This window comes from Panthera tigris, chromosome C1 (assembly GCF_018350195.1).
Source record: "Panthera tigris isolate Pti1 chromosome C1, P.tigris_Pti1_mat1.1, whole genome shotgun sequence".
In the NCBI taxonomy this organism is placed as follows: Eukaryota; Metazoa; Chordata; class Mammalia; order Carnivora; family Felidae; genus Panthera; species Panthera tigris.
The window spans coordinates 168,527,549-168,553,258 of NC_056667.1; the positions used below are offsets into that span (position 1 = coordinate 168,527,549).

Consider the following 25,710-nt stretch of genomic DNA (forward strand, 5'->3'; position numbering starts at 1 on the left):
AAATAAGCACAAATGCATTTATGAAATAACTTATGACAAAATATATACAACTTAATGGCTAGAGTTACAAAACCACATGTATATATATGAAGACCAAAAAAACTTACATAATTGGAACTTAATACTGATTAATACTTACATTACATCATTTTTAACTTTCTTTCGGAACTTACGTTTGGGTGATTCTGATTTACCCTTAACACACTGACACTGTAACTCAAAGCAAAATACTTTTTTTAGCATTTTGTCCATTTCAAATGGACAATTATAGCAAGATATCACACTACATGGTTTGGAAATTCAGGGCTTATGGCATTTCTATTATTTCTTATCCAGTGATCAAATAAAGCTACAGAAGAGGGCAGGTGGATTTGAGAATCGTTGTGGTGTAATATTGTGATGTCACCAAACTCCAAGAATTCTACTGCTGCCTTGTTTTATCAGCTACTTGAAGTAGAATGACACATTGTGATGGTGGCCAATTGATTCTTTACAAATTTGATATTGATGACTGGTATGTCCTAAACTCATAAGTTATCCAAGACAGATCATCAAACATGACAAAATCAGCCTATGGAAATGAGATTTCATATGTGGATGTGGGATCAGGAGTCTGGTAATTCTTAATTATGATGCATGATGTCATTCATTAAGAAGGAAAGAACATATGGGGGTATATGGGTGGCTTAGTCAGTTAAGCGTCTGACTCCTGATCTCAGCTCAGGCCTTGATCTCAGTGTTCTGAGTTCAAGCCCCACATTGGGCTGCATGCTGGGTGTGAAGCCTACTTCAAAAATATGTAAAAATAAAAAAAAAATAAGAAGAAAAGAGCATATAATCTTGGAGAAAGAGTGATATGAATTCATTTGTGGTTATAGGAATAAAGGAAGAGTGTGTAAAGAGGAAAGTATGAGCTATGGTACTCTCTAATTAAAAGCAAAGTTTGAAAAAGCAACAAATACCTCTTCAGTGGTTAATTTTATATGTTAAACATGGCTAGGGCATGGTGCCTGTTATTTGGTCAAACACCCAGTCTAGGTGTTGTTGTCAAGGCGTTTTTCAGATGTGAAAGCAGATTACCTTCTGTAATGTGAGGGTGCCTCATTCAATTAATTGAAGGCCTTAAGAGATAAGACAGAGATTCCCTAAAGAGGAAGGAATTCTGTCTTGGAATTGCCTTCAGACTACAGATTGCAAGTTTTTACTTGTAAATGTTTTTACTCCTGCCAGAATTTCCAGCCAGGGTCAGCCTGTTCTGCAGATTTCCGTTTTGCCAGCCCCCACAATCACATGAGCCAATTCCTTAAAATCAGTCAATTTCATTCTCCTCTCTCTTGCTCTTTCTCTCTCATTCTCTTCCTCTAATAATATAAAGAGTAAGCAGATAAATATCTTTATATATATAAGCTATATATATAAAGGCTAAGAAAGAATATTTCCATCATTCACAAACACTCTGTGGTAGCTACCAGCATGGATTATAAATCAGATAGATGACAAAGGCACAAATCCATCTTATATTAATATTCAATTAACTAAGCAAGTCAATTGTACTTCCTGTTTTGAAATATAAAAAGTCATTGGCAAGGAACTAAAATGCCTTTTTAGCTATTATGGATCTAAACGCCATACTGTCTTTTCATGTCTTAATAGCTCTTTTTTCTAAGGTGCATTTCGCTTTGAAATTCTTTATTGCTGAATCACAATCTATTGTATGGATATGCTAGTTTGTTTATACATTCACCCAAGGTTACCTTGGTTGATTCCAAGTTCTGACAATTACAATAAAGCTGTAAAAATAGTTGTATGCAGAGTTTTCAAGTTAATTTGAATAAATACCAAGGACCACAATGGTTGGATTGTATGGTAAGAGTATGTTTTGTTTTTTAAGAAACTTCCAAACTGAAGAAGTGGCTGCATTCCTACCAGCAATGAATGAGAGAGAGACCAAGCCACCATCATCTCTCTCCTGGTCTGCTGCAGTAGCCCCCTACCGGTCTCCTGGTCTCCTTGTCCTGACGCCCTTCTGCAGCCAGAACGCTTCTTTTCAAGTATGAGTCGGGCCATGTCAATGCCTAATTCATAATGTCCTACATCGCTCATCACAAGCTGTGTCTCTCTACCTTCATCTCTTAACCAGTTTTCCCTCACTAACTTTGTTCTAGCAACACTGACTTCCTCGCTGTGCTTAACCCTGCCAGGCTTCCTACTGCTTTCGGGTCTTTGCACGGGCTGTTCGCTTTGCTTAGTATCTCTTCCCAATTTGAGGGGATCATTTTCTCACTGTATTCGGGTAAAGAGGGCTTCCTTGACTCCCCTACTCAGTTAACACCTCTATTCTGTCTTTTTGTCCTACTGTAGACTTCTTAGCACTTGATATCATGTTGTATGTATACTAGTTTGTTTATTCATTTTATGTTTCATCCCCTAAACTGTAAAGATCTTGAGAGCAGGGAGTTGTTCTGATTTTGTGCATTATTGTATCACCAGCATCTACAACAGTGCATGGCACAGAGTAAGAGATGAACATGTATCTCTTGAATAATTAGAAAACATTCAGAAATATTATAAGTGATTACCTTTGAGGAGTAGAATGAGGATAGGGATGATAAAAGAAATTTTAGTCTTTAGAGTCCTGTATTATCTGATTGATAAGCAGCAGTAGCAGCAGCATGGGAGTAAATTCACTGCTGTGAATCATCGTCTTCATTGCCTTTAGGTTAATTTGCCCTTGAATAACCCCTTAATTTTTGAAGCAAATTATGGGGAATCATGCATATTTAGTGTGGAAAAGTCATTAAACATTTTCTATGGCATTTTGAATTACAGGCACAGGAAAAAGAAATTTTAAAAATTCTATACACTGGTTGCATGCCTTTAGCCAAGAAAGTCAATACAGCAAAACCTTGGATTGCGAGTAACTTGTCTGCAAGTATTCTCTGCAAGGTAGTAAACATTTCTAATAAATTTTAAATTGATAAAGGAGTGATGTCTCACAATACGAGTAGTACATGATGCCGAACATCACATGATCACAACTGAGCCAATGTTTCTTCTCTCTATCTCTTTTTCTCTCTCTCACTTGCTTGTTCACTTGCTGTGGAACTGTGGGTGATCATCAATGCAATGTCACATTTCTGTGAAATGCTCAAAAAGAGGCAAAAGCAAGTGTCATTGGATAGGTTCCTTGTTAAAGCTGCACGAACAGAAAAAGATGCCATTGAGCCAATAGATAGCAGTGATTCCATTAGTGATAGTGAATATCATCCTACACGATAACCCGCCTCTCGTCTCCCTCAGACCACCCACGAAGGTTTTCAAAGGTAAGTCACAGGTTAATTTATTTTTCTTCATATTTTCTATTTTCTTTATTATTTTGTATCATATTACAGTACTGTGATCATTTTTATATGAATATTTTTGGGTTGTGGAATGAATCATCTGAGTTTCCATTATTTTTTATGGGGAAATTCGCTTTGATATACAAATGCTTTGGATTACAAGCATGTTTCCAGAACATATTATGCTCACAAACCAAGGTTTTACTGTATTTCTGTTAAATACTAATTCATATATTCCTTTCTCAAGTATAGCAAGACATTGTTAATGAAGCTATAAATAAGTTGTAACAGATTCACGAAGGTGATTATTCCAGTTTAGAGAAAAGAAAGTTGAATAAAAGACATGTGAATAAAACCTAAATATAAACACATTTTAAAAAGCTAACACACCTAATGGCACATATTTCTCCCCACTCATCTCCATCTCTCTCTTCTCCCTTATTCGTTTTCCCTTTCCCTGACACCTGCCTTGTCCACTCTGTCTTCCCAGCTCTGAGCACCACAAGGACTCTTCAGGTTTCATTTGATCTTGCTAGATATGGAAGAAGCAAAAACTATAGTATAATGTGGAATAACAGTCTTGGGCTTTTGTTAGAGAATGATCATAAACAGTTTTCTTGAGACATGTGAAAATACCTGAATATTTACATAAGATTATGTCACATGTAAAACACATAGGACTATGCTTGGCCCTCATTTCATTTTTGGAATAAATGTGTACAAGTTGATAAAACTGGATCTCAAATACTATAATTAATTTTGCTTTCAAAAACTCCAATGGTTTAATTGCTCCTCATCCTAATGTTAGGCGGCAGAGTGAGCATAATTGTTTGTATCCTGAGTCCTCTTAAAAAATACTTTGTGTTTAAGAATCTTACAACCTGGAATACTACGTGGCAATGAGAAAGAATGAAATATGGCCTTTTGTAGCAACGTGGATGGAACTGGAGAGTGTGATGCTAAGTGAAATAAGCCATACAGAGAAAGACAGATACCATATGGTTTCACTCTTATGTGGATCCTGAGAAACTTAACAGAAACCCATGGGGGAGGGGAAGGAAAAAAAAAAAGAGGTTAGAGTGGGAGAGAGCCAAAGCATAAGAGACTGTTAAAAACTGAGAACAAACTGAGGGTTGATGGGGGGTGGGAGGGAGGGAGGGTGGGTGATGGGTATTGAGGAAGGCACCTTTTGGGATGAGCACTGGGTGTTGTATGGAAACCAATTTGACAATAAATTTCATATATTAAAAAATAAATAAATAAATAAACATTTAAAAAATTAAAAAAAAAAAAACCTACCTTGATGGTAAGCATTGACTAATGCATAGAATTGTCAAATCAATATGTTATATATATCTGAAACTAATACAACATTGTCAATATACTTTTAGAATAAAAAAATTAGGAGACAAAAATTAAAATAAAATAATAAAAAACCTAAAAAAAAAAAAAAAAGAATCTTACAACCTGAAGACACAGTCATTGGTGCATTTCCCTTAGGAATTCTTAAAGTGCACAATATACAAAAACAATGATAAAGAGTATATGTGTAATATGTTATCACTGTTGACTTCTGAGAAATGCTTTCTCTGTTTCTTTTTTTAGTGCCAAGAGGGTCAATAAAGCAGAAAGTGAGGGGTCCTTAAGCATGGGTATAGATGGGGGGCCATGGAGTCATGAAAACTGACCTCCTGCCCAATCATTGCTCAACTGATCCTTGGGAGCTATTTATACCCCAAATTTTCTCTTGAAATCAGATGACACAACTCCCAAAGGGCTTATATTTTGAACTAGAAAATTTGCAGGGGAAGGGACTAAAGAAGGAGGCGGCCACGGAAGGAGAGGTCATGAGATTTTGACTTTTACAATTATATCAATGAAAATATTTCTGTCCACAATGGACTCTTGGAATATGGTTACATCAGTGTACCCACACAGTTATTTCCAGGCAATTGGTGCCCACATTTACACCTACTGAGTATTAAAATGCAAGTGTTGAATGCAATTAGACACTGGCTTTGTAAGTTTGAAAGTGTATTTTCCCTGCTTTACTCTTCGTATAAAGGACACACTTCAACAAGCAACTAAATCATTCAATTCTGCCCCTAATGTTTGCTGGGTCCAAGGCAGGAGCACATTTCTTTCAAATACCATATAATTAAGTATTTTAAAGTTATACATCAAATGAATACATTATTAAATGTGTTTTATCCTCCTACCTTTTAATAAGTTTCATAAAAGCCTGGGCAAGTTGAGTTTGAATCGAGAATTCTCAACTCCTTGCATGACAAGCCTGGGCCAGCTGGCTGTGGCTGCCCCTCCGCACCTGTCTAACCTCCTGCTCAGTGCCTTACTATGTAAGCAGGTGGACTTTGCAGCCTCCCCGTATACTTTCATCAACCTGCCCAGCTTTTAAAGCAGCTGCTTCTTGGCCACTCTTTAGGGGTGATGGGATGCACATACCAAGAGTGTCTTGGTTCTCTCAGGAGGAAAGACCTAAAGAAGAAGTCTGTTAAGACTTGGGAGACAGGCTAGGGAATCTTTGGGCAGAGAATTCTGGGGTCTCAGTGCTCAAAATATGGGAGAGGAGCACAGTGGGCAGGACAGGGAATTCCACAGTCCAAGAACCTAGAAGAGGGAGAAGAGCATGAGTTTCAGGTTCTTCCTGGCTTGAAGACCTGTCACCCTAGGGAAGGGGCACACCAAAAATGAGCCATCACTGAGCACTCAAAAATGAGGGGCAGTGTCCAGAAAAGCAATTATAGTGACCTTGGGCTAAGGATGGTATTGAACACGTACATGGTAAATACCTTCTAAGTGAGCCCTCCAGGGATAGCTGGGGGAATTAAGAGAAATTGATCATTCTGCAATATGGGTATTTGGGTGTGTGGGGGGGGTGGTAAGTGGTTCTCACACAGGCAAATCCATTAGTGTTATTTCTTGGAATAATACATACTTGTGCTCTGAGCTGACTGCCGCCCCCCCCCCCCACCAAAAAACAAAAATGAAAACAAAAACAAAACAAAACCCCAAGAGTAGTACTAAAGTTTCGCTCAGACCTCAGAGTTATCTGAGGATAGAGATGATAATGCTGTTAACTTTGTTACTTACTATGAATCAGATGAGGAGCCAATCTTCATCTAATTAATCCTTACAATATGACCATGAGGAAAATACAATTATTATCAGTGCCCTAATTTTACTGATGAATAAACTGAAGCACAGACACCTTAAGGGATTTGCTCAAAGTCATACAACGAGGAATGTTTGAGCTCAAATCTGTCTGATTTCAGAGTCTGAGTTTTTAACTACTCAGCTATCCTTTCCCTCAAATGCATGTTTTCTTGCTAAGTTCCCAGACTACCTTCACATTAGGCAATAATATGAGTGATCATTATTTACTATCTCATCTCTACCATGAAATTTAGGGTTAAAAATAATTGATCTTAAAAAAAATCATAAAGAAATTTGATTTTTCAAATCCCTGGCCTACCAGGGAATTTCTGGTTGGAGGAAGCTTAAATTTATTTTTCAAAACTGGTGTGTTGAATCATTCTCACATAGAGAAATATATCTGTATAGGAGAATTTCAGGGTACTTTGAAATACAATAAATTAAATGTTGGGATAAGAATAGGTGACACATTTGAAATGCCATATTGACTTGTCAGTAACCTACTTCCTGAGTGTGAAATACACTTGAATTAATTCTTCCAGGCTACCACCCAAGCACATTTATTTACTTATTTATTATTTATTCCTTGTTTTGTTCCAAAAAGGATTTAAGATGTCAGGCTTGCAAATTTTTTCAACAATTTTGTTGTTATTGTTGTTGTTGTTGTTGGAAGTTTCCTTTCCTTTTTTCTGTCTACCTGATAACTTTCTTCTTTTGGTTTTATTAGTCTTTTTTTTTGAACTGTAAGAAGATGATAATTATATTTGAGTGACTATTGAGACTGAATATTTGGGTGGACAAGTTAGTTATACTGACCTTAGCTTAATTCTCAAGAGGCAAATCTTGGCTAAAACAAGACCAGCTAAGGAGAATATTAAAGTTCGGATGCAGCTTTCTTCAAGGTCTAAGGAGGTCTCTGTGCTTCCTCCGTATCCATCCAAGGAAGCAGAGGCCTAGGCAGAGGAGGTTCCATCCCACAAAACAGGCAGAAGGGGCCAGGGGAATGTTGGAGGAGGAGTCTGAGGAGAAGTCAAGTTGCTTGGACAGTTGGGATTCAGATTGTATTTTTTGAGTCAGTTGGGAGATGGAAATGGAGGGGATGGATAAAGCAGAAAACTACCCTAGGCCTGACTGATGACTCTTGGCTTTTCACCAGAAAGTCCTCTTGGCTCAAAAATATCTTTGAAAACATTCCATTAGGCACAAAGCTTCACATTCTATTAATTACCAATGTTTTTGATTAATAAACATCCTCTGGTTAGTAGAATTGCCTCTAGAGTCAAACTCCTGGCTCCATCACCTTTTAGTTGTGTGGTCTTAGAAAACATCCTTCATCCTAACTGAGTCTCAGTTTCTTTGCCAATAAAAGAGAAATGGTAATAATCGTATCCCCAGTACTTGGGTTATGAGGATGGAATGGATAAATGCACAGAAGCACTTAGAAAAGTGTCTGTCACAAAGCAAGTCCTCAAAGAACCCCCATTATTTACACATCTGCATTAGGAAGTCTAAGCAGACTTCTATTTCTGACATGAAGGAAAAGGAGGGTCTCCTGTCATAGGAATAAAAGAGTTTGAGACATCGTGGGAAAAATTCAGCACCTCTTGTTTAATGCCCCTAATCTATGGTGGAATTTCAAAATGACTTTGGAGAGCCAAAGAACAACATAAAGAGTCTATGGATTGGGGCACCTGGGTGGCTCGCCCAGTTAAGCATCGTACTTTAGCTCTGGTCATGGTCTTGTGGTTCATGTGTTTGAGCCCTGCATCTGGCTCTGTGCTGACAGCTCAGAGCCTGGAGCCTTCTTGGGATTCTGTGTCTCCCTCTCTCTCTGCCCCTCCCCTGTTTGTGTTCTCTCTCTCTCTCTCTCTCTCTCTCTCTCTCTCTCCCTCTCTCTCTCTCTCTCTCTCTCTCACACACACACACACACACACACACACACACACACACACACACGTAAATAAACATTAAAGAAATTATAAGAAAAAAAAGAGTCTAGGGGCACCTGAGTGGCTCAGTTGGTTAAGCGTCTGACTCTTGGTTTCAGCTCAGGTCATGATTTTACGGTTCATGAGATTAAACCCCATGTCAAGCTCTGCACTGACAGTGCAGAGCCTGCTTGGGATTCTCTGTCTCCCTCTCTCTCTGGTCCTCCCCAGCTTGCACTATCTCTGTCTCTCTCAACATAAATAAATAAACTTTAAAAAAATTTAAAAAAAAGAGTCTATGGATCATAAAGAGTCAGTGGGAGGAATTTCCAAAAATAATTTTTACCTACTTAAAAATTTTACCTGGTAAAATAGGCGAATTCATAGAAATAAAAACTAGAACCGAGTTTCCAGGGGCTGAAGGGAGGAAGAAAGTGGGGTTTATCATTTAACGGGTACAGAATTTACTTTGGGATGATGAAAAAGTTCTGGAAGTGGACAGTGAGATGGTAGAACAACATTGTAAATGTACTTAATTCCACTGAATTGTACACTTTAAAGTGGTTAAAGTAGTAACTTTGATGTTTTTCACATCTTATCACAATACAACAATATCTACCTAGTATTGATCTTCCTGCCTCATTGTCCATGGAATAGATTCTTCCAATTGGAGAAGTATGACGTGAGAGAAGGGCATTCCGTTCTTCATCTACCTGTGTGTCTTTCCAAGGATTACTGAGAGTGCTAGGTTGGAGGAAAAGGGTGGCTTGCAGGCCAGAGATGAAGCCTAAGAGCCAATAATTTCCCAGATCTGAGACAGGTGACCACACCAGAAATCAAAACACAGGACGGCCTCCCCTGTGCCCAAGACTCATAGCTGTGAGGAACTGCTAATGTCCAGTTCAGCACCTCTTGTTTAGTTCCCCTAATCTATGGTGGAATTTCCCAGTTGAAGGAGGCATTTCGGCACAAAGTTATCTCATGTACCAGTCAGGACAATATTTGGGCCACATTCTTAATAAAATCTTACGATTCTAACCATCGAATTTCTAACATTCTTTCACTTTTTTGTAGCCTCATTTTGACATCCTCGAAGGCTGTAGTTCTCAAAAGGTGGTTCCTAGACCAGCAGAATCAGCAGCATCTGGGAACTTCAAGGCTCTACTCCAGACCTACTAAATTAGAAACTTTGGAGGTGGAGACCAGCACTCTGTTTTAACAAGTCCTCCTGATGACTGTCATGAACACTGAAGTTTGAGAACTGCTCTCACCCATTTACAGCTTGCCAATTAATGGAATACCTCTGCCAAGAAAACATGATTCAGTTACATTCCATAACATGGATTTAGCAGCACTGTTACTTCCATTCGCCCAATATTTCACTGTCGGAGATAAAGAATGTTGGTGAACTATCGGGAAGGTGCCTTAATTAACAAATATTTTATACTGATGTTACAAATGAGAATTATCTGTATGTTACTTAATTGCAAAATAGAAAAGGTTATTTCTCAACTGAGCAGGGGTGGAGCATGGATAATAAGAGCTGCAATATGCTTGGAGGACAGGAGTGTGAGGGAAGACAAAGAACATATTTCCTTCTAAACCTAGGAGGCCAAAATATGACAAGAATGACAAGAGGGAATTAACAATAGCCAAACAGAATAGCAAAATAATTATCAATGTACACAGACTCTCCTTCATAAATATTTGTTGAATAAATGAATAAATGTATTAAAACATGGGCAGAAAATCTCTAGTTTTAGTGGTTGTTAAACTTTTCAGATATTTACAGTAGTTAATAGAGGAAAAAAGTTCATTTTTGTTGTTTATTTTGATGCTTATACTATATATGTTAACATTTTCAGTCAGGCCCTGTTTTATATGTGAAAAGATGATATCCCAAAATATTTTTACAAATATTTGCTGTTACCCTGTGGCCCTTTGTCCATATAGAGAGCCGATTATATTCGCTGATTCAAGTTATATATGAAACACAATTACCTGAAGGGGGAAAACTCCTGTTCCTTGAGTTTCAAAATCTAGATACCAGACAAGGAGGAGAGGCTCAGCCAAAGACAGTGGAAGATGATATAATGAGTCAGAGTAGGGTTTCCATTCCTATGCATGTGCAAAGACGCCCTCGGTTACACAAGAGAAGTCACAAAGGAAGACAGAAGGGATCTTGAGAAGGGATGCTGAATCCTGCCTGACCTTCTCCAAACAGAAAAACCCTGAGGAGGGTGACAGCACACCCCCAAATAATTTCTCAGGATCCCGGAACAGAAGAGAGCTGAATGCCTCACCCACCTCCAGCCCCCACTTCTGAAGGGAACTGGAGGACAGCAAGATCCCAGTGCTGAGCTGGTTGGTGTGTGTCTAGACAGCCTCAAAGATGATGGTGACTCAGCCCAGACTGATGGAGATGGCAATGAGAGAAAAGTGAGGGAGAGTACACAGAGACAAAATATACTTGGGAAGTAGGTTAGCTGATAGAATATGGTAACGAATAAGGAAATAATGCCCTTGTATTTAATGAGAAAAGTCTTAAGTATTTGACTTTCCAGTACTCAATCCTTGCCAAAGGACCGTGTATTGTTGTTTAGCTGTATCATGGAATCAATATGTTTTGTGGGCTACCTTGGAAACTGAATCAACCTATTACTTGTTTTAAAGGAAAATAGAGTGTGAATTATAAGTAGCTAACTTAGAAATCATACATTTGTGTTAGGACTTATTAGGATAAGACGACTGCCTGGATGGCTTAGAGATTAAGAATTTGAGCTTTGAAACAAGGCAGACCTATGTGGCTATTAGGATGCTCTCAACAGCAAGTGACATCATACCTAATCTGAAGGGGCTTAAATAATAGGAACATTTATTATTTTCCTTCAGAAGAAAACTAAAGGTAGGTTGACTCCAAGAAGGGCTTATTTTTAAAGTCAGCAGGTGGATAACATCATCAAGGACTCAGGTTTCCTCCATCTTTCTATGCTGCCAACTTTTAGTGTTAGATTTAGCTTTATGCTTATGGCAAGATGGTTGTATCAGTTTCAAGCATCAAACTCAGATACAGCAAAACCCAGAGGCACAGGACTCCTGTTTTATGGAGAGGAAAGCTTTTGCCCACAGTCCCATCAGTCTTCCTTTTATATTCCATTGATCAGAATGGCATCATACATCCATATATAAACTCACTGGTTAGGGAACTGGAGGCTAATTACTAGTTTAGTCAATTAAGATTTCACTTACTGTGACCCTGGGCCTGGAATTGGTCTTCCATGAATCATTTGTCTTTGCAGAGAAGAGTAAATAATTAAAAAAAGAAAAAAAGAATGAGTTCTGTTGTCAAGGAAGAAGAGAAGAATGAATGTTGAATTTAAGTTTGAACTTGTCTCGGACACTTAATAATTATATGATCCTAAGCAAGTCCATTTATTTTCTTCATGCCTCAAGTTTCTTAACTTTCTAGTGGAAATAATATAAATATCTAATTTATAGGATTTTTTGAGAATTATATGTAATCATAAATGCAAACTGCATAATAAGTTTCCTTGGGTATAATTAATTGTCAAACAATTATTATTAATATCATTATTAGGAGAGAATAATATTTAAAGTGATATTTTTTCAAATCCAGTAAATATTCATTTATATTTTATTGACCCCAGGGGAGCCTGGGTGGCTCAGTTGGTTGAGCGTCCCACTTTGGCTCAGGTCATGATCTCGCAGTTTGTGAGTTCGAGCCCCGCGTTGGGCTCTGTGCTGACAGCTCAGAGCCTGGAGCCTGCTTCAGATACTGTGTCTCCCTCTCTCTCTGCCCCTTCCCCACTTATGCTCTGTCTCTCAAAAATGAATAAAAGTTAAAAAAATTTATATTTTATTGACCCCAAATTTCACACAAACAGTAAGATCTTATATAATACATGGAGCTTTTTCTTGTTTGTCATCTCTCAAAAGATCTGGTCAGATTTTTTTTCCCCCTTTTCACCACTGAGGCTGTTTTTGAAAGTTTGTAGAAAGTAACACACCACAGATGGACAAAAATATGAAAATCACCCAAAATGTACCGGCACTTTTTCTAAGCCTGGTTTTCACACTCCATCCACAGGGTGAGAACAGCCTACAAACACATCACTCCAAACAACCACCCCTCCCTACAACTCACACCATAAAAATGGAGTTCATAAAAATCATAATTTGCTTTTTAGTGATTCACTGAGCTCCAACAGTGTCTTAGCACATACCTTTCAACTTGATTTCCTCAGAGACCCCTCCAAATAAAATCAATCTAATATATAAGGCCCATATCTGTAAATGCTCCCTCACTAAGCAAATGATAAGCAGCTCCCTCCTATCACCCTGCTGGTGGCCAGGGTAGGTTAGGCATGAGCAGGTCTTTATAAGGGACTTCGTAACCATGGATAAAACCACAGAATTCCAGAACAGAAAGGGGCTGGAGAATTCATCTTCCACGCAAGAAAACCAGTGACTAGAGAAAGAAGAAATCAAAAACACTTGCCCAAGGGCTTATCCTTAGTAGGAGCAAAACCTGGATAGGAGTTGTTCCAAATCCCACACAGATCCTGATCCAGGTCCCCTACGTGTGGTACTAACATAATTTTCACTCTAGAGAGGACAAAGTTGTTATTGTTTAGCGGAGTACTTTACACCATTCTCAATTCTTTGGCATGAGATTTATTTTATTTTCTTAATATAATTTATTGTCAAGTTGGCTAATATACAGTGTATACAGTGTGCTCTTGGTTTTGGGGGTAGATTCCTGTGATTCATCGCTTACATACAATACCCAGTGCTCATCCCAACAAGTGCCTTCCTCAATGCCCATCACCCATTTTCCCCTCTCCCCTGCTCCCCACATCAATGCTTAGTTTGTTCTCTGTATTTCAGAGTCTCTTACAGTTTCCTTCCCTCCTTTTCTGTTCATAACTATTTTTCCCCTTCCCTTTCCCCCATGGTCTTCTGTTAAGTTTTCCAAGTTCCACGTATGAATGAAAACATATGATATCTGTCTTTCTCTGACTGACTTATTTCACTTATCATAATACCCTTCAGTTCCATCCACGTTGCTGCAAATGGCAGGATTTTATTCTTTCTCTTTTTTAGCATGAGATTTAAATAAAATTGATCCCCTCCTGGCTCATGAGATGTTTGACCACTGCATTTATATACCCACCTCCCCTGGATATACTGTTTGAGGGATACACGTATTACCTGACTAGAATCAATGAAATATAAAGGTTATGTTTGTCAGAGCCTCTGGAGAGAAACCTTTTGTCATTCCTGCTGGATTTGAAGGTGTGAGGATATAAAGCTTGAAAATACTACTGCCATCTTCCTACCACTCAAAGGATCAGAAGGAGGCCACTGCAGAGCAAACAAAACACAGAGGTGGGTCCCTAGACATCATTTTTACCTGGAGTCACCTATGCTTATACTTAGTAATAGCCATCAATGTGTGGACAGTGAAAGTTTCTTGAAGGTGGTTTGATTGGGCTTCCTGTCACTTATAATTGAAATGTTCATGAAAGGTGTTCATTAGTCCTTTTCTTTTTCCCTTCTTGCCTGTGCTGGCTCTAAATGTCCATGGAGTACACATGAGTCAGTGCCATCATGATATGTGCAGGTTGTAGTGATTAACCACAAAGGGTTTGCTCTCCATTGTTACATGGAACCCATAGTTTTATAGTCCATGGTCTATATTTTGGCCATAATTATCGTAGCAGTCTTACCCATAAAGAACACCTGAGTTTAAAATAAATACTAATTAACCTTTCTGATTTTGCAATGTTACTTATGTTTTGCTTATATGAGGAGCCTTGGCTGTGTACTAGTTAGTAAGCTCCATCTTTATCTATATTTTCCACTTATGCTTTTCCACTTCTAAGGATAACTTCTCTACCTAATCTTTCCATAACTATTATTTCTCTTTGACCCAAATCTCTTTTTCATTCTTCATCTCCAGGCTAATGGAAGCCTTCCATTCTACACAAAATATAAAACAAATAAACAAACAAACAAGTAAGTGTTCCCACTAATAAACTGTTCTATTTATGCTTTTTCCTACACTAGCAAATTCTTGAAAAATAATCTAATTTCTTCTTGAGCCATTCCATAGTAATTCTTCACACTACTATAATCTGGGTGGCTTTTCTCTTTACTGAAACTCCACTGAGTCATCAGGAATCTCCTAACTGCATCCAGTGGTTCTCCCTGTGGCATTTGATTTACCCTTTATAGTAACCCAGCTCCCATTGGCTTTTGGTGCTTCATATCTTCAGATATGCCTCCTGCTTCTGTATCTGTTCTTCTGATGTCTCCTCTCTAGTAACTTTCAGTGCTTTTCCACATCTGTCCTTGACTACCTTCCTACTCCACACCTCTATTTCACATTTCATCCTGTCCCCTGACTTCAGTTACTAGGGTTACATAGTGACCATATTGAGATGGAACTCCAAGAGTTTTTGAAGGCATTTGGAAGTGAGAAAAATGCACATTTGAAAAGTCAAAAAATAATGTGTTGTTTCTCTACAGAGGCTTTATTTTATCTACAGAGGCAAACTGCTCTTTTGCATAATGAAAAATCTTTTGAATAGGTCATTTAGTTATATAAGAATAAAATGAAGGCCCTACTCTGGCATACAGAAGATTGATACAACATAACTACAAGAGGCTAACAATCTCTAAACAGTAATGTACACAATGTTCTCATTGGGAGCACAGCTGAAACACTGCAGATTCAGTGTATTTTAGAAAAAAAAGTCATTTTTTTTTCTAAATATGGATTTACACTGCATAGTCTTTGAACATAATTGTTTATCCTGGAGATGAATGCACAACTTGACATTAATTTTGATAGCCCCTTTTCTTTCTCTTGGTCTTGGAGCTTGAGGTCCTGAACTCAGGATAGGAAAATATGTTGAAAGGCACTTCCATAGGGGATAAGCTGGCTTCTGGAAGATGGGCTTCGACTTTAGAGGATTCAGAGAAATTCCTGGTAGGGGACCTCTGTGGAAGGGGTTGAGTTGTGGGTTCTGAAAGCATCCATCAGGAAGGTCTTATAGCAGTTACAGCTGATTCTAGCATCAGTTTAGGGAACTGGAAGCAGGTATTGAGCTCATGCTTGGGAGTGGAACCCACCTATAGATTTCTGACCTGCAGGGGAGCGATTCATCATTTTGAAGCCAGAGACCTGGCTGCAGAGGAAAGTGATAGCCAGGGAAGATGGGTAAAATAAGTAAACACTCACTGGCCATTCTCAAAAACTTTAGGATGGGGATCATGTTGAAATAGCAAAGGAGTTCCAATTATTGAAATCAAAATAAAGCATGAAAGAATCAGACCTCTGTGCTATAATCCTCAAATTCTCATCTTTGATACTACATTTCTGAACTTCAGTGCTCCTATACCTAGCATTTTCCAGACATTAAAAAAAAAGGAAGTCGTTTTGTTAGAAGTCATGCATTTAAGAATGAGCATGGGGAGCTTTGCCAAAGAACAAAATTCATTAACTTAAAGGAATACCTGCAAGTCCAATCATATCCAGGTTGGAATCTCAACTCTGTACAATTCTTACTCCATGTTAGTTCCTCTGATTATGACTTAATGCCACTACTTAATGTTTCCTCCTGTAATCTGTCCCCGTGCTTGGGTTTCCCTCTCTAACATACAACCTCCCTGTTGTATCTTGTTTGCAGCATTTGTCGTTGTGCTTAGTTTGATCTTCCTGGCTCTTGACAGCTCTAGCCACCAACTACGGGTACAGTTGTGTTCTTGATTCTACTGACCAGTGTGTCTGGTATTCATTTCAGGTACTCAGTAACTATTTGTTTCATGAGTGAATGTTCCTTGGTAAATCCCTACACTCAATGATTTCAAGAGACTTAAGCTCCGAGGTGCCCCTGACTTCAGTCGATTTCTACCAGAATAACTCCGGGAATTGCTGATTGACATCAAAGCATTCTTGCTCAAGTTAATCTCTCACAAAATGAAGAACTCTTAAACTTAGTAAGACACAGAAGTCAACTGAGAACGTTTTTATCAAGAGGCATAGCCTATTAAGATTCCTTTCCAGCAGTTTGGACTTTGCTTTAATTTCCAGGTAACTACATCCCACCTGTCTTCATTTTTTTTTCAGGATCAAAACCTATTTTTCAGGAAATTATTTTATGTATTCACTAGGAAGTATAAGTTATATATCTTAATATGATATGTATCCTAGAGGTATCTGCATTTTTATTAGTATAGTAAAAATAGTGGCTATTAATTAACTTTTACTCTATCAGGTATTGTGCTGCTTTTAATCCTCAGATCAACCCTATAAGGTTAGCATTGTCATTATTCTTATTTTACAGATGATGAAGCTAGGAAATAGAGAAGTTAAGTAACTTGCTTAAAGAAAGGAAGTATTGAATGGAGGATCCAGGTTTTGAACAACCGATTCTTTCTAAATCCAGAATCAGCACTCTAACTATGGTAATTCTAAGCCTTGGATCCATTCACATTAACAAAATGAAGATATAAATTATGTTGTTCAATGGTATTAGTAAACATAATATCCATCTCTGTAAGTATCCCTCCCAGACAACTGCCTCCCCTCATGAATAGCAATTCATGAGGCCACGGATGCTACTTTGCCTGGCAATATCCAAATCTAAATAGTGACAATCAGACAGATTTTTCTGTCTCTCTCTCTCTCTCTTAAGGCTACATGTTTCTGGATTACAACTGTTGCCGCTCTGAAAAACAATAGCCTGTAGGGACACATCTGAAAGCAGGACTCATAAAATATTTGCATTTACATTTGAAAATGTCTTGTTAAAAAACCAACAAACACTTGTATTCATTTAGGAAATTATTCTATAATCCTTCAAAGAAGGTCAGAATTCAAATTCTGTCAGAAACTCTGTTTCTATTTTTCTTATTTAAATCACCCGTTAAGAGAGATGTTTTGTTTTGATTTGTTTTCTTAACTGAAACCCTGAAATTACCAAGGCTTAGCAGAAAAAGGGATGGGTGTGTGTGTGTGTGTGTGTGTGCGCGTGTGTGTGTGTGTATGGGTTTTAAACTGATTCATAATTTGTTTTGTCCTGCTTTATTAGGTGTTGACCTTTTTGTGCAATCCATCCCAAATTTCCAAAAAAAAAAAAAATGCCTCTCTGGAATACTCCCTGAACCATTTTTTTTTTCTAGAAAGAGAATTTTCCATTAAAAAATGTCGCAGAAGTCAGCAGGTTTTTAATTTAAAGTTTAAAAGCAACTAAATTTTTCTTCATCCCTCTTCCTTCTAAATCATTATGTTTTACTAATATTCCAAAAGCAAATCCAACTTTAATAATTATATACACATCTCAACAGAAGCATTCTCAATTTACTGCTGTGTCTTACTAAGTCAATTGGAAATATGATATGTATCCTAGAGGTATCTGCATTTTTATTAGTACAATAAAAATTGTATCAAGCATCAAGTATTGTTGCTCTAAAATTTCTTGAGCTGTTTTTTTTTTTTTATCATAAAGTCACAGCCTTAGAAGATATACAAGAGATACCCTTAGGTTTAATGAGGGACATGATTGTAAATGTTAATCCACAGGCTCTCCAAAAACATAAATCCTGACTTGTTGCATTTCCCAGTTTCCACAGTGTAAAGAAATACTCCCACTGTAGCCAATTTCAAGCTACTGATGTGGCATCACTGAAGGCAGAGTTGGAAGTGATGCAAACACCATCCACACCACTGGTTCTGACAACCCTGACAGCACATGAGCTTTCCTCAGAATTTCCAGGAAGTCTCCGAAGTTGCCCAAGTCAGATGTTACTCAAGGGAAGCAGATGAGAATTGTGCTTAACAGCCAAGCCCTCAAGGTGGGTGCCCAAGCCCCTAAATCCATTAAGTTACTTTCTGTGTTCCCTCGGGTAGGTTGTATAACTTTTCTGTCAATGTGTTTCCTCTTATTCATGAAGTATATAAAATGGTAATAATGTTTCTATCCCATGGGATTGCTGTGATAATTAAACGAAATAGTGTATTAAAATGCTTCAAAGATTTCTTGGCACAGAGCAGACTATAATAAGAGGCTTTTAGTTATAAATTTGGGTGTTGCTTTTCCAGGATCTATCATTCCAACTGTCAGAATGTTTTACGCATTGCCATCTTAATTTTTCAGAGGTCATTAAAAACCATCCTGCTCAACAGTGATAGCCCGAGAGGAGCCAGTTATAGAAAAAAGATCACTAAAAGCAATAACAGAAGTCATACCTTAGTTTCTGTGCCTAGCTTTGCCAAAGCCTAAGTCTGTGACCCTTGGAAAACATGTTTACTTCTAAGAGCTTTGGTTCTCTCATTGGTGAAGTGAAGAAAGTAATGGTAATCCTGCCAACTGCATCAGATTGTGAAGAGACTAATGTGAGCCCTTGGAAGACGGTCCAAATGTGGGTTATTATTATTAATCCAGGTTAAAAATCAAGATGCCATGGAAGCATGGAAGCATTAAAATAAAATAGTGAAGAGGTTTATATCATTTGAGTAAAAGTTGGGGATCATGTAGTGTTAAGAACTGGGATTTTTTTAGAAAAGAACACACACACACACACACACACACACACACACACACACACACACACCAGTTCTACCATGAAGCAGTTAAACATTTTTTTCTTTCCACAAAAAAAAAACAATTTTCAAATGAAAGGAATGATGCTTACAAATATAACATGTGTAAATGAATTAGGGATCATGGAGAACTAAGTTAACAAAATATCTATAGAATCATAATTTCTGGAAGGAAATACAATATAAAAATCTATCAAATGAAAAGCAAGATATTTATGAAAATTAGATAGCTAGCATTATGCCATCATAAGATGGTTAATGCAAATCTCCAATTCTTTAAGGTAAAAGTTCTTTAGTTTTATAAATAAATATAAAAAAATAAAATGTCAAGGACTGGTTGAAGAAATCTTAAACATAATGGCCACTCAATTTGTGAATAATAAAAAGCACACATGAAAATGAAGGAGTAAGGAAATTACAGGAACATTAGATTTTTTTAAATATACAAACTTTGAATCTCTGTTCACTTAGAAGAACCATATACGTTATATACGCACTCAGTGAAAGTTAACAAAGAAAATAATTCTGCAAATAGTTTATGATCTTAAAGTGTGCCTATGATTTTCCCCCTAATTTATGAATCTAAGTTATGTTTTAACTGAAAAGTTCTGTTAACAGAAAAAAAATCACCTGTGCAACATAACCCGCACCATGTTCTTTTCTGTCCATTATTAGTGAAAATTCTCATCTGATATTAAAAAGGTCAGTGACATAAATGATATATCATGACATAGGAAGATCTCCAAGTTTCCTTATTTAAGGGGAAAAAAGCAAAATAAACATTGTGTATATAGTGTGCTACTTTCCATAAAAGCAAAACAGAAAAATGCGAAATAAAAATTAGTAATAGATCATTGGAAATATACATAAATTTATGAATTGGAAATATAAGTAGATTGGGGTGGGATAAGGGTGGAGGCAAGGTGTTCATGAGGCACCTTTTACCTTATTTTGATTTTTTAAACATGTGAATTATTACCTGTGAAACAACAGTGGTGTGTGTGTGTGTGTTTCATCCACTACTCATAGACATATAAAACTTCAATTTTAGGGGCGCCTGGGTGGCTCAGTCGGTTAAGCGGCCGACTTCGGCTCAGGTCATGATCTCGCGGTCCGTGAGTTTGAGTCCCGCGTCGGGCTCTGTGCTGACAGCTCAGAGCCTGGAACCTGTTTCAGATTCTGTGTCTCCCTCTCTCTGACCCTCCCCTGTTCATGCTCTGTCTCTCCCTGTCTCAAAAATAAATAAAACGTTAACAAAAATTAAAAAAAAACAAAACTTCAATTTTACATCTGGCTTAACAGTTCTCCCCTCCCCCATGCTCAGGCCTGACTCACACATGGACACCTGCAGAAGGGAAGGGGCATGATGGATGTTCACTCTCCATGTTCCATCACCAGCACCACTCACTCTGCTGTTTCTTACCATTCAACAGTGTGATAGGAGTGGCAGAAAATTATAGGAGTCAAAGGGCATTACATGACTGATGTGTTTGTCGTCATCTATGTGACAAATGCCCAAATACTGGTTATTTTTCTCTTCTGGGAGTTTTTGTGTATCCTTCAGAGAACTTGCTATACCAAGAGGTTACCTTGACCATTATGTGTTCTCTGATATCTGGGTTGAATCTTTTATCTCCCACATTCATTCAACAATCACCATATGCAGCCTCTTTTTCACCTTCTGAAGGCAGTTGCCTTTCAATACTGGTCAATCCCTTCAAAAGACCTATACTGCATCTGCTTCATGACTTTGAAAAACTTAGTGCCTTTTCTATGCTAAGCTCTGGAAGGAGTTTATTCTCTCCCTCCACAGTGTCCCTTTTACCTGTGAATTCAAGGTAGTCTGAATTAGCCTGCCACCTTTGACTCTGTTGAGATGAGAATCAGGAACCAGTCTCAGTACCCTCTAAACTGCTAGAGATAGTGCACAAATCTCTTACAAACTGTCATATCATACTCCACTAAGTCTTCTATTAGCAGTAGGATCCTCAGGACCCTCTCTTGAGGTTCTGAGGTAAGTATTCCCTTAGAGAAAAAAGGGGAAATGCACAGTTCTCTCTTAAGACCAGGGTTTTTTAACCTCCATACTATTGACACATGGGGGCTGTATAATTCTTTGTCGTGGGGGATTTTCCTGTAGCAGCATCTCTAGCCTCTACCCATCACCAAATAGTAGCACACTCCCATCAACCAAACCAAAAATGTCTACAAACATTGCCAAATGACCCCAGGGAGGCAAATTGCCTAGTCAAGAGCCACAGAACTAGGCTAACAACCTTCTTCAAATAAATCCCCATTTCTTAATCTCCTTACCACTCTGCTAAGCAGGAGGCTAGGTGATAAGGTTTAGGTGGTGATCAAATACACATTTGGGACTGTTTCTTAACAAGCCCTGAAGAGTGTCTAATAGGTATATCTTATGAGAATGCATGGGCATGTGACACCCATTTTCTCAGAAGGAACTCTTAAATCTGGAAATAATAGGAAAATCCTTACATCAGTAAAAATCGGTACAAGCTTACATCTGTCTCTGATGTTTACAAATCTGTGCCTAAGGGCAAAGAGTGTAGGAGGAGAAGAGAAGAGTAGAGAAGAGTAGAAGAGTAGAGAAGAGTAGAGAAGAGTAGAGAAGTAGAGAAGAGACTCTAATGTGTTCATTTTTATGACTTAATTGTTTGACTATTTTTTGATATTCAACTATTTGGATTAAAATGTGTATGTTTTTTAGAAAGAATCATAGTCCAGTTAAGTAGCTCTAAGAAAAAAATCTCTTTAAATTTTAATACGATTTTGATTTTGGTTTCATGACTAAGATATGCTAAATTCATGTTTGAGATAAATGAAGGCCAAGAAAGAGGAAAAAAGGGAGAGAGACAAAGAAGATAAAAGGGAAAGGAGGCTAAAACTTACCTTGTTTCATCAATATAAACAGCTTCCAACACAGATGCTGCATATTCAATGTTCTTCTTTAAGTCTACGACGTTAACATCACCTTTTTCCAGCTGCTTCACTAAGCATCTTAGTCTGTTTAAAAAAAAGTAGTTAAAAAAGAGAGAAATAAGAGGAGATTTATTATAATCATATGGAAAACAGTCTAATATTAAATACACAAATCAATTTAAATTATTAACATATCTTTCTAGGTCATCAAATAGAAATATTTTGAGGAGTTTTTTGATATAATTAAGATCAGTTTTTCTCACTTAGACAACTCTTAAAAGTTATATTCACCTCTCAATAATATTAGGGGTGTACACTGTTATTTTAGGTACTATATTTCAAGGACAGTCTTTCTGAAAATTGAAAATAATATAGATATTTCCATAAAAGTATGTTCCCAATATTAGAATTTATTCTATGGCTGCTCTGCTTCTTTAGAGCTGGAACTAAAAAATTATTTAAGGGTACTTTTTTTTTTTTACCACTACTGTGGCAATTATTCACGGTATATAGCAATAACAAAAATGAAAGGCAAAAGATCTGAGAAAATACGATTATGATGAGAAAAAAATCTATGTATGAATGCTTATTATTTTTACTGAAATGATTTTTCACCTGAGGCAAATATGTACAATATTTTCTCTCGCTTTTGTCCATACAATGATGTGTCCCAACTCTCTGAGGAATTTTAAAGCCTGGATCAACTAAGCCATGTCTGGAATCCTGACTCACGGAAACTGTGAGATCATTAATGGTATTGTTTGAAGCCACTAAATTTGGGGATTATTTTTTATGCAGCAATAGATATTTCATGAAGTGAGACAATACAAATTGCTACTATAAGTTTCTAACATTTTTAGAAATTTTTGTGCTTTAATTATAAACCAAGTGTTTCTGAAGATATTACCCTATACTAGGCAGAAAAGGAAAACAAATTCCTTATTCTCTACATTGTATAGATAAAAAATGTGAAGACAATTTATCCATTTTCCCAAGTTGGCAGACAATTTAATTCCATTCCTGAGCAAAAGTATTTCAGAGAGAATGGAGTACATCTACTTTTAGGCATTGTCTTAAAGATAGTGTAGCAGATTTTCTGAAAATTTACTTTGGATGATTTCCAATATCAAGGCTAAGGGTGTAAAGACAAGTTAAAATTTTCAGTAAGGGTTTTGACAAATTATTTCTCCGTAGGAAAAAGGCACACCTAGACTAAAACTTCTTATTCAGAAATCTACAAATAATTCTCTTTTGTATCATATGCTTTTATATGGTAAAATATTAGCAGATAACCACATTGCAAAATAAAATCTATGTATTAATAAATTAAATATTTCTCATTCATATAGTCAGCAAAACAAAACAAAGCAAAGATAACAACTAAAGCAGGCTACTTATGAAAACTAAGCCTGTCTGAATACGATGATAATGGAGTAACACATAGAGAATTTTGTAATGTGTATGACCTACGTACATTATATTTAGTGAAATTGCCTTTTATGTGTGAAAGCAAAAGAAAAGAATTCACAGGTCTGCAGTGACTTAAAAATATATCCCTCATGTATCCTTCTTGTGAAAAGTACCTGGTACAGCTTGGTTGTATTTCATGGTTGTATGACTTAATTTTAAAAGCAGTAAGTACTTCAGATAATTGCTTCTTTTCTTCTGAATAAATAAACTCTATTTTTATTTGAGTTAGCAATCCTCTCCACTAAAAAAATCTACATTTTTTCAAGCTCTCTTAAAGCTAGGTATAGTCATTTTACAGCTTTCTGGCCAAGGAGAGTACGAGGAGGTTGTTAAGACTTTTGGAACAATTATTTTGAAGAAGGCTAACTCAGGTGGAAGGGGGTCTCTTTTATCCTTTCCGGTTCCTTGCTGCCCAAATGCAGTGGAAGTGTCTGAAGATCCAGTAGCCATTTAGAGTCTTGAGGCAATCTGGCAATCGGAAATTACCCGAGAGAATGGCAGACAAGGAAGATGGAAGTGGCCTGAGTCTCAGGCTGGGAATCCACCCTAACGAAGTCACCCACTTCTGAAGTTATTTCGTATGAGAAAACAAAAAAGAAATGTTGTGTTTAAGCTACTATTATTTTGAGACTTTTATGTGCAGCTGAGCCCAATCTTAACCAATAAGTCAAATGAATAAGAAATGACTCAGAATTCAAAAATGGCGAAACATCATAGAAAATGAGAGGGGATGCCCCAGGGAAAGTGCCCACAGACAGGTGCACTTCCTCAATCATGACAGCCTGCAGTTGTCCTCAGGGGTATCATCCCATCAGCAGATCAGACCTGATGAAACCTCTGACAGGGAACATGCTCTTTTACAGAGACATCTTGATGTGGTTTAAAAACAAAGTTATGCATTTTGATATTTTAATAGGGGTATAAATCTATACTCTGACACAAGAAATTGCTCTGAAAAAATACTCCAAAAAGGTTTTACCACCTAGAAAATCTAGTTAGATAAGTTTATAAGTATAAAATCACAGTCACATCCACACACACACACACCCCACCCACACACTCCTAAACTCACTATGTTGATCCAAAAGACCGGAAGGAAATATATATTTGGGGGTTACTAGGACTTCTTCCTCTTTTATTTCCCCTGCCTGTATGCACCAAATTTCCTTTAGTGAGTGCAAAGTTCTATTTACATAAAAAGCAAAACTATTGCATTGTAAAAAGACTATTTATAAACAGAACAGCAGGTTAATGGAATAATTTATATAATTATTATTCCAATAGTGAACTTGCTTTTGTATTCAATTTATGCATAGAATAATCCCCAACCATCTTATTTAGGCTATTATTTCATTCTCTTTATAGATAAAAAGGTCAAATGTCTTTATTATTCATTTTCAAATGATCATAATTTCAAAACTAGTAGGTTCTAAAATATTAATGCTTTGCCACATATATCTATACAAATTTTTAATTTTTTTAGTGTATTTTGAGAGAGAAAAAGCGTGTGCACAAAAGCGAGGGAGGGGCAGAGTGACAGGGAGAGAGAATCACAAGCAGGCTCTGCGCTGTCAGCACAGAGCCCAATGCAGGGCTCAGTCTCATGAACCGTGAGATTATGACCTGAGCCAAAATCCAGAGTCGGACACTTAACTGACTGAGCCACCTACGCACCCCCAAGTTTTGTATTTTTTTAAAAAAATAACTATATTTACCTAATTACTCAGTCATCCTATGGGTCAATCTCAGAACCAAAACAGGAATCACAGTCATGTGTAAAATGAACAGGTTCTCTTAATTTAGTAAAACATCTTTTTAATAATGATTTGGTTTCTTTCATCAGAGTAAAGAAGCATGGTGAAAAACAGTGTTCTTAATGCTGTTCTTAAGGTCTAGGTATGTTCTTCTGGTTCCAAAAGTTTAGGTTAAGTAGACTTGTTAGATGTTCTAATCTGTGCAGTTTCTGACCCCCTAATCTGTGGTTGGAGACTCCACTGGCTACTTTGCTGGGTAGCAAAATGAGTTAACAGCTGTTCTATCAAACATAGACCAGCTATTTATAGGTCAATGATATTGCCAAAAAGGTGTTGAAAACCCCAGTCAGTTAAATAGATATTAAGCATTTATTACCATGCCTGTGGCTCTGTAAATATATACATTTATACATATAAATTATTTTATGTATTTATATACATATATATTAATACATATAAGGATATATATGAAT

General features: G+C 37.2%; 1 protein-coding gene across 14 annotated transcripts in view; it reads right to left on the minus strand.

Annotated features, from left to right (window-relative positions):
* Positions 1–25,710, minus strand: part of PDE1A (phosphodiesterase 1A) — a 326,620-nt gene that overhangs the window by 74,499 nt on the left and 226,411 nt on the right. For 7 of the 14 annotated variants that reach the window (XM_042994857.1, XM_042994853.1, XM_042994850.1 and 4 more), the window contains 2 exons: positions 21,984–22,097; positions 11,693–11,734 (listed from right to left, as the gene is read on the minus strand). In XM_042994857.1, coding sequence (XP_042850791.1) covers positions 11,693–11,734; positions 21,984–22,097 — 156 coding nt within the window. Of the gene's footprint in view, positions 1–139; positions 364–11,692; positions 11,735–12,687; positions 12,829–21,983; positions 22,098–25,710 lie in introns of those variants that run through there. The other 7 variants (XM_042994856.1, XM_042994854.1, XM_007083879.3 and 4 more) reach the window with 4 other exon arrangements.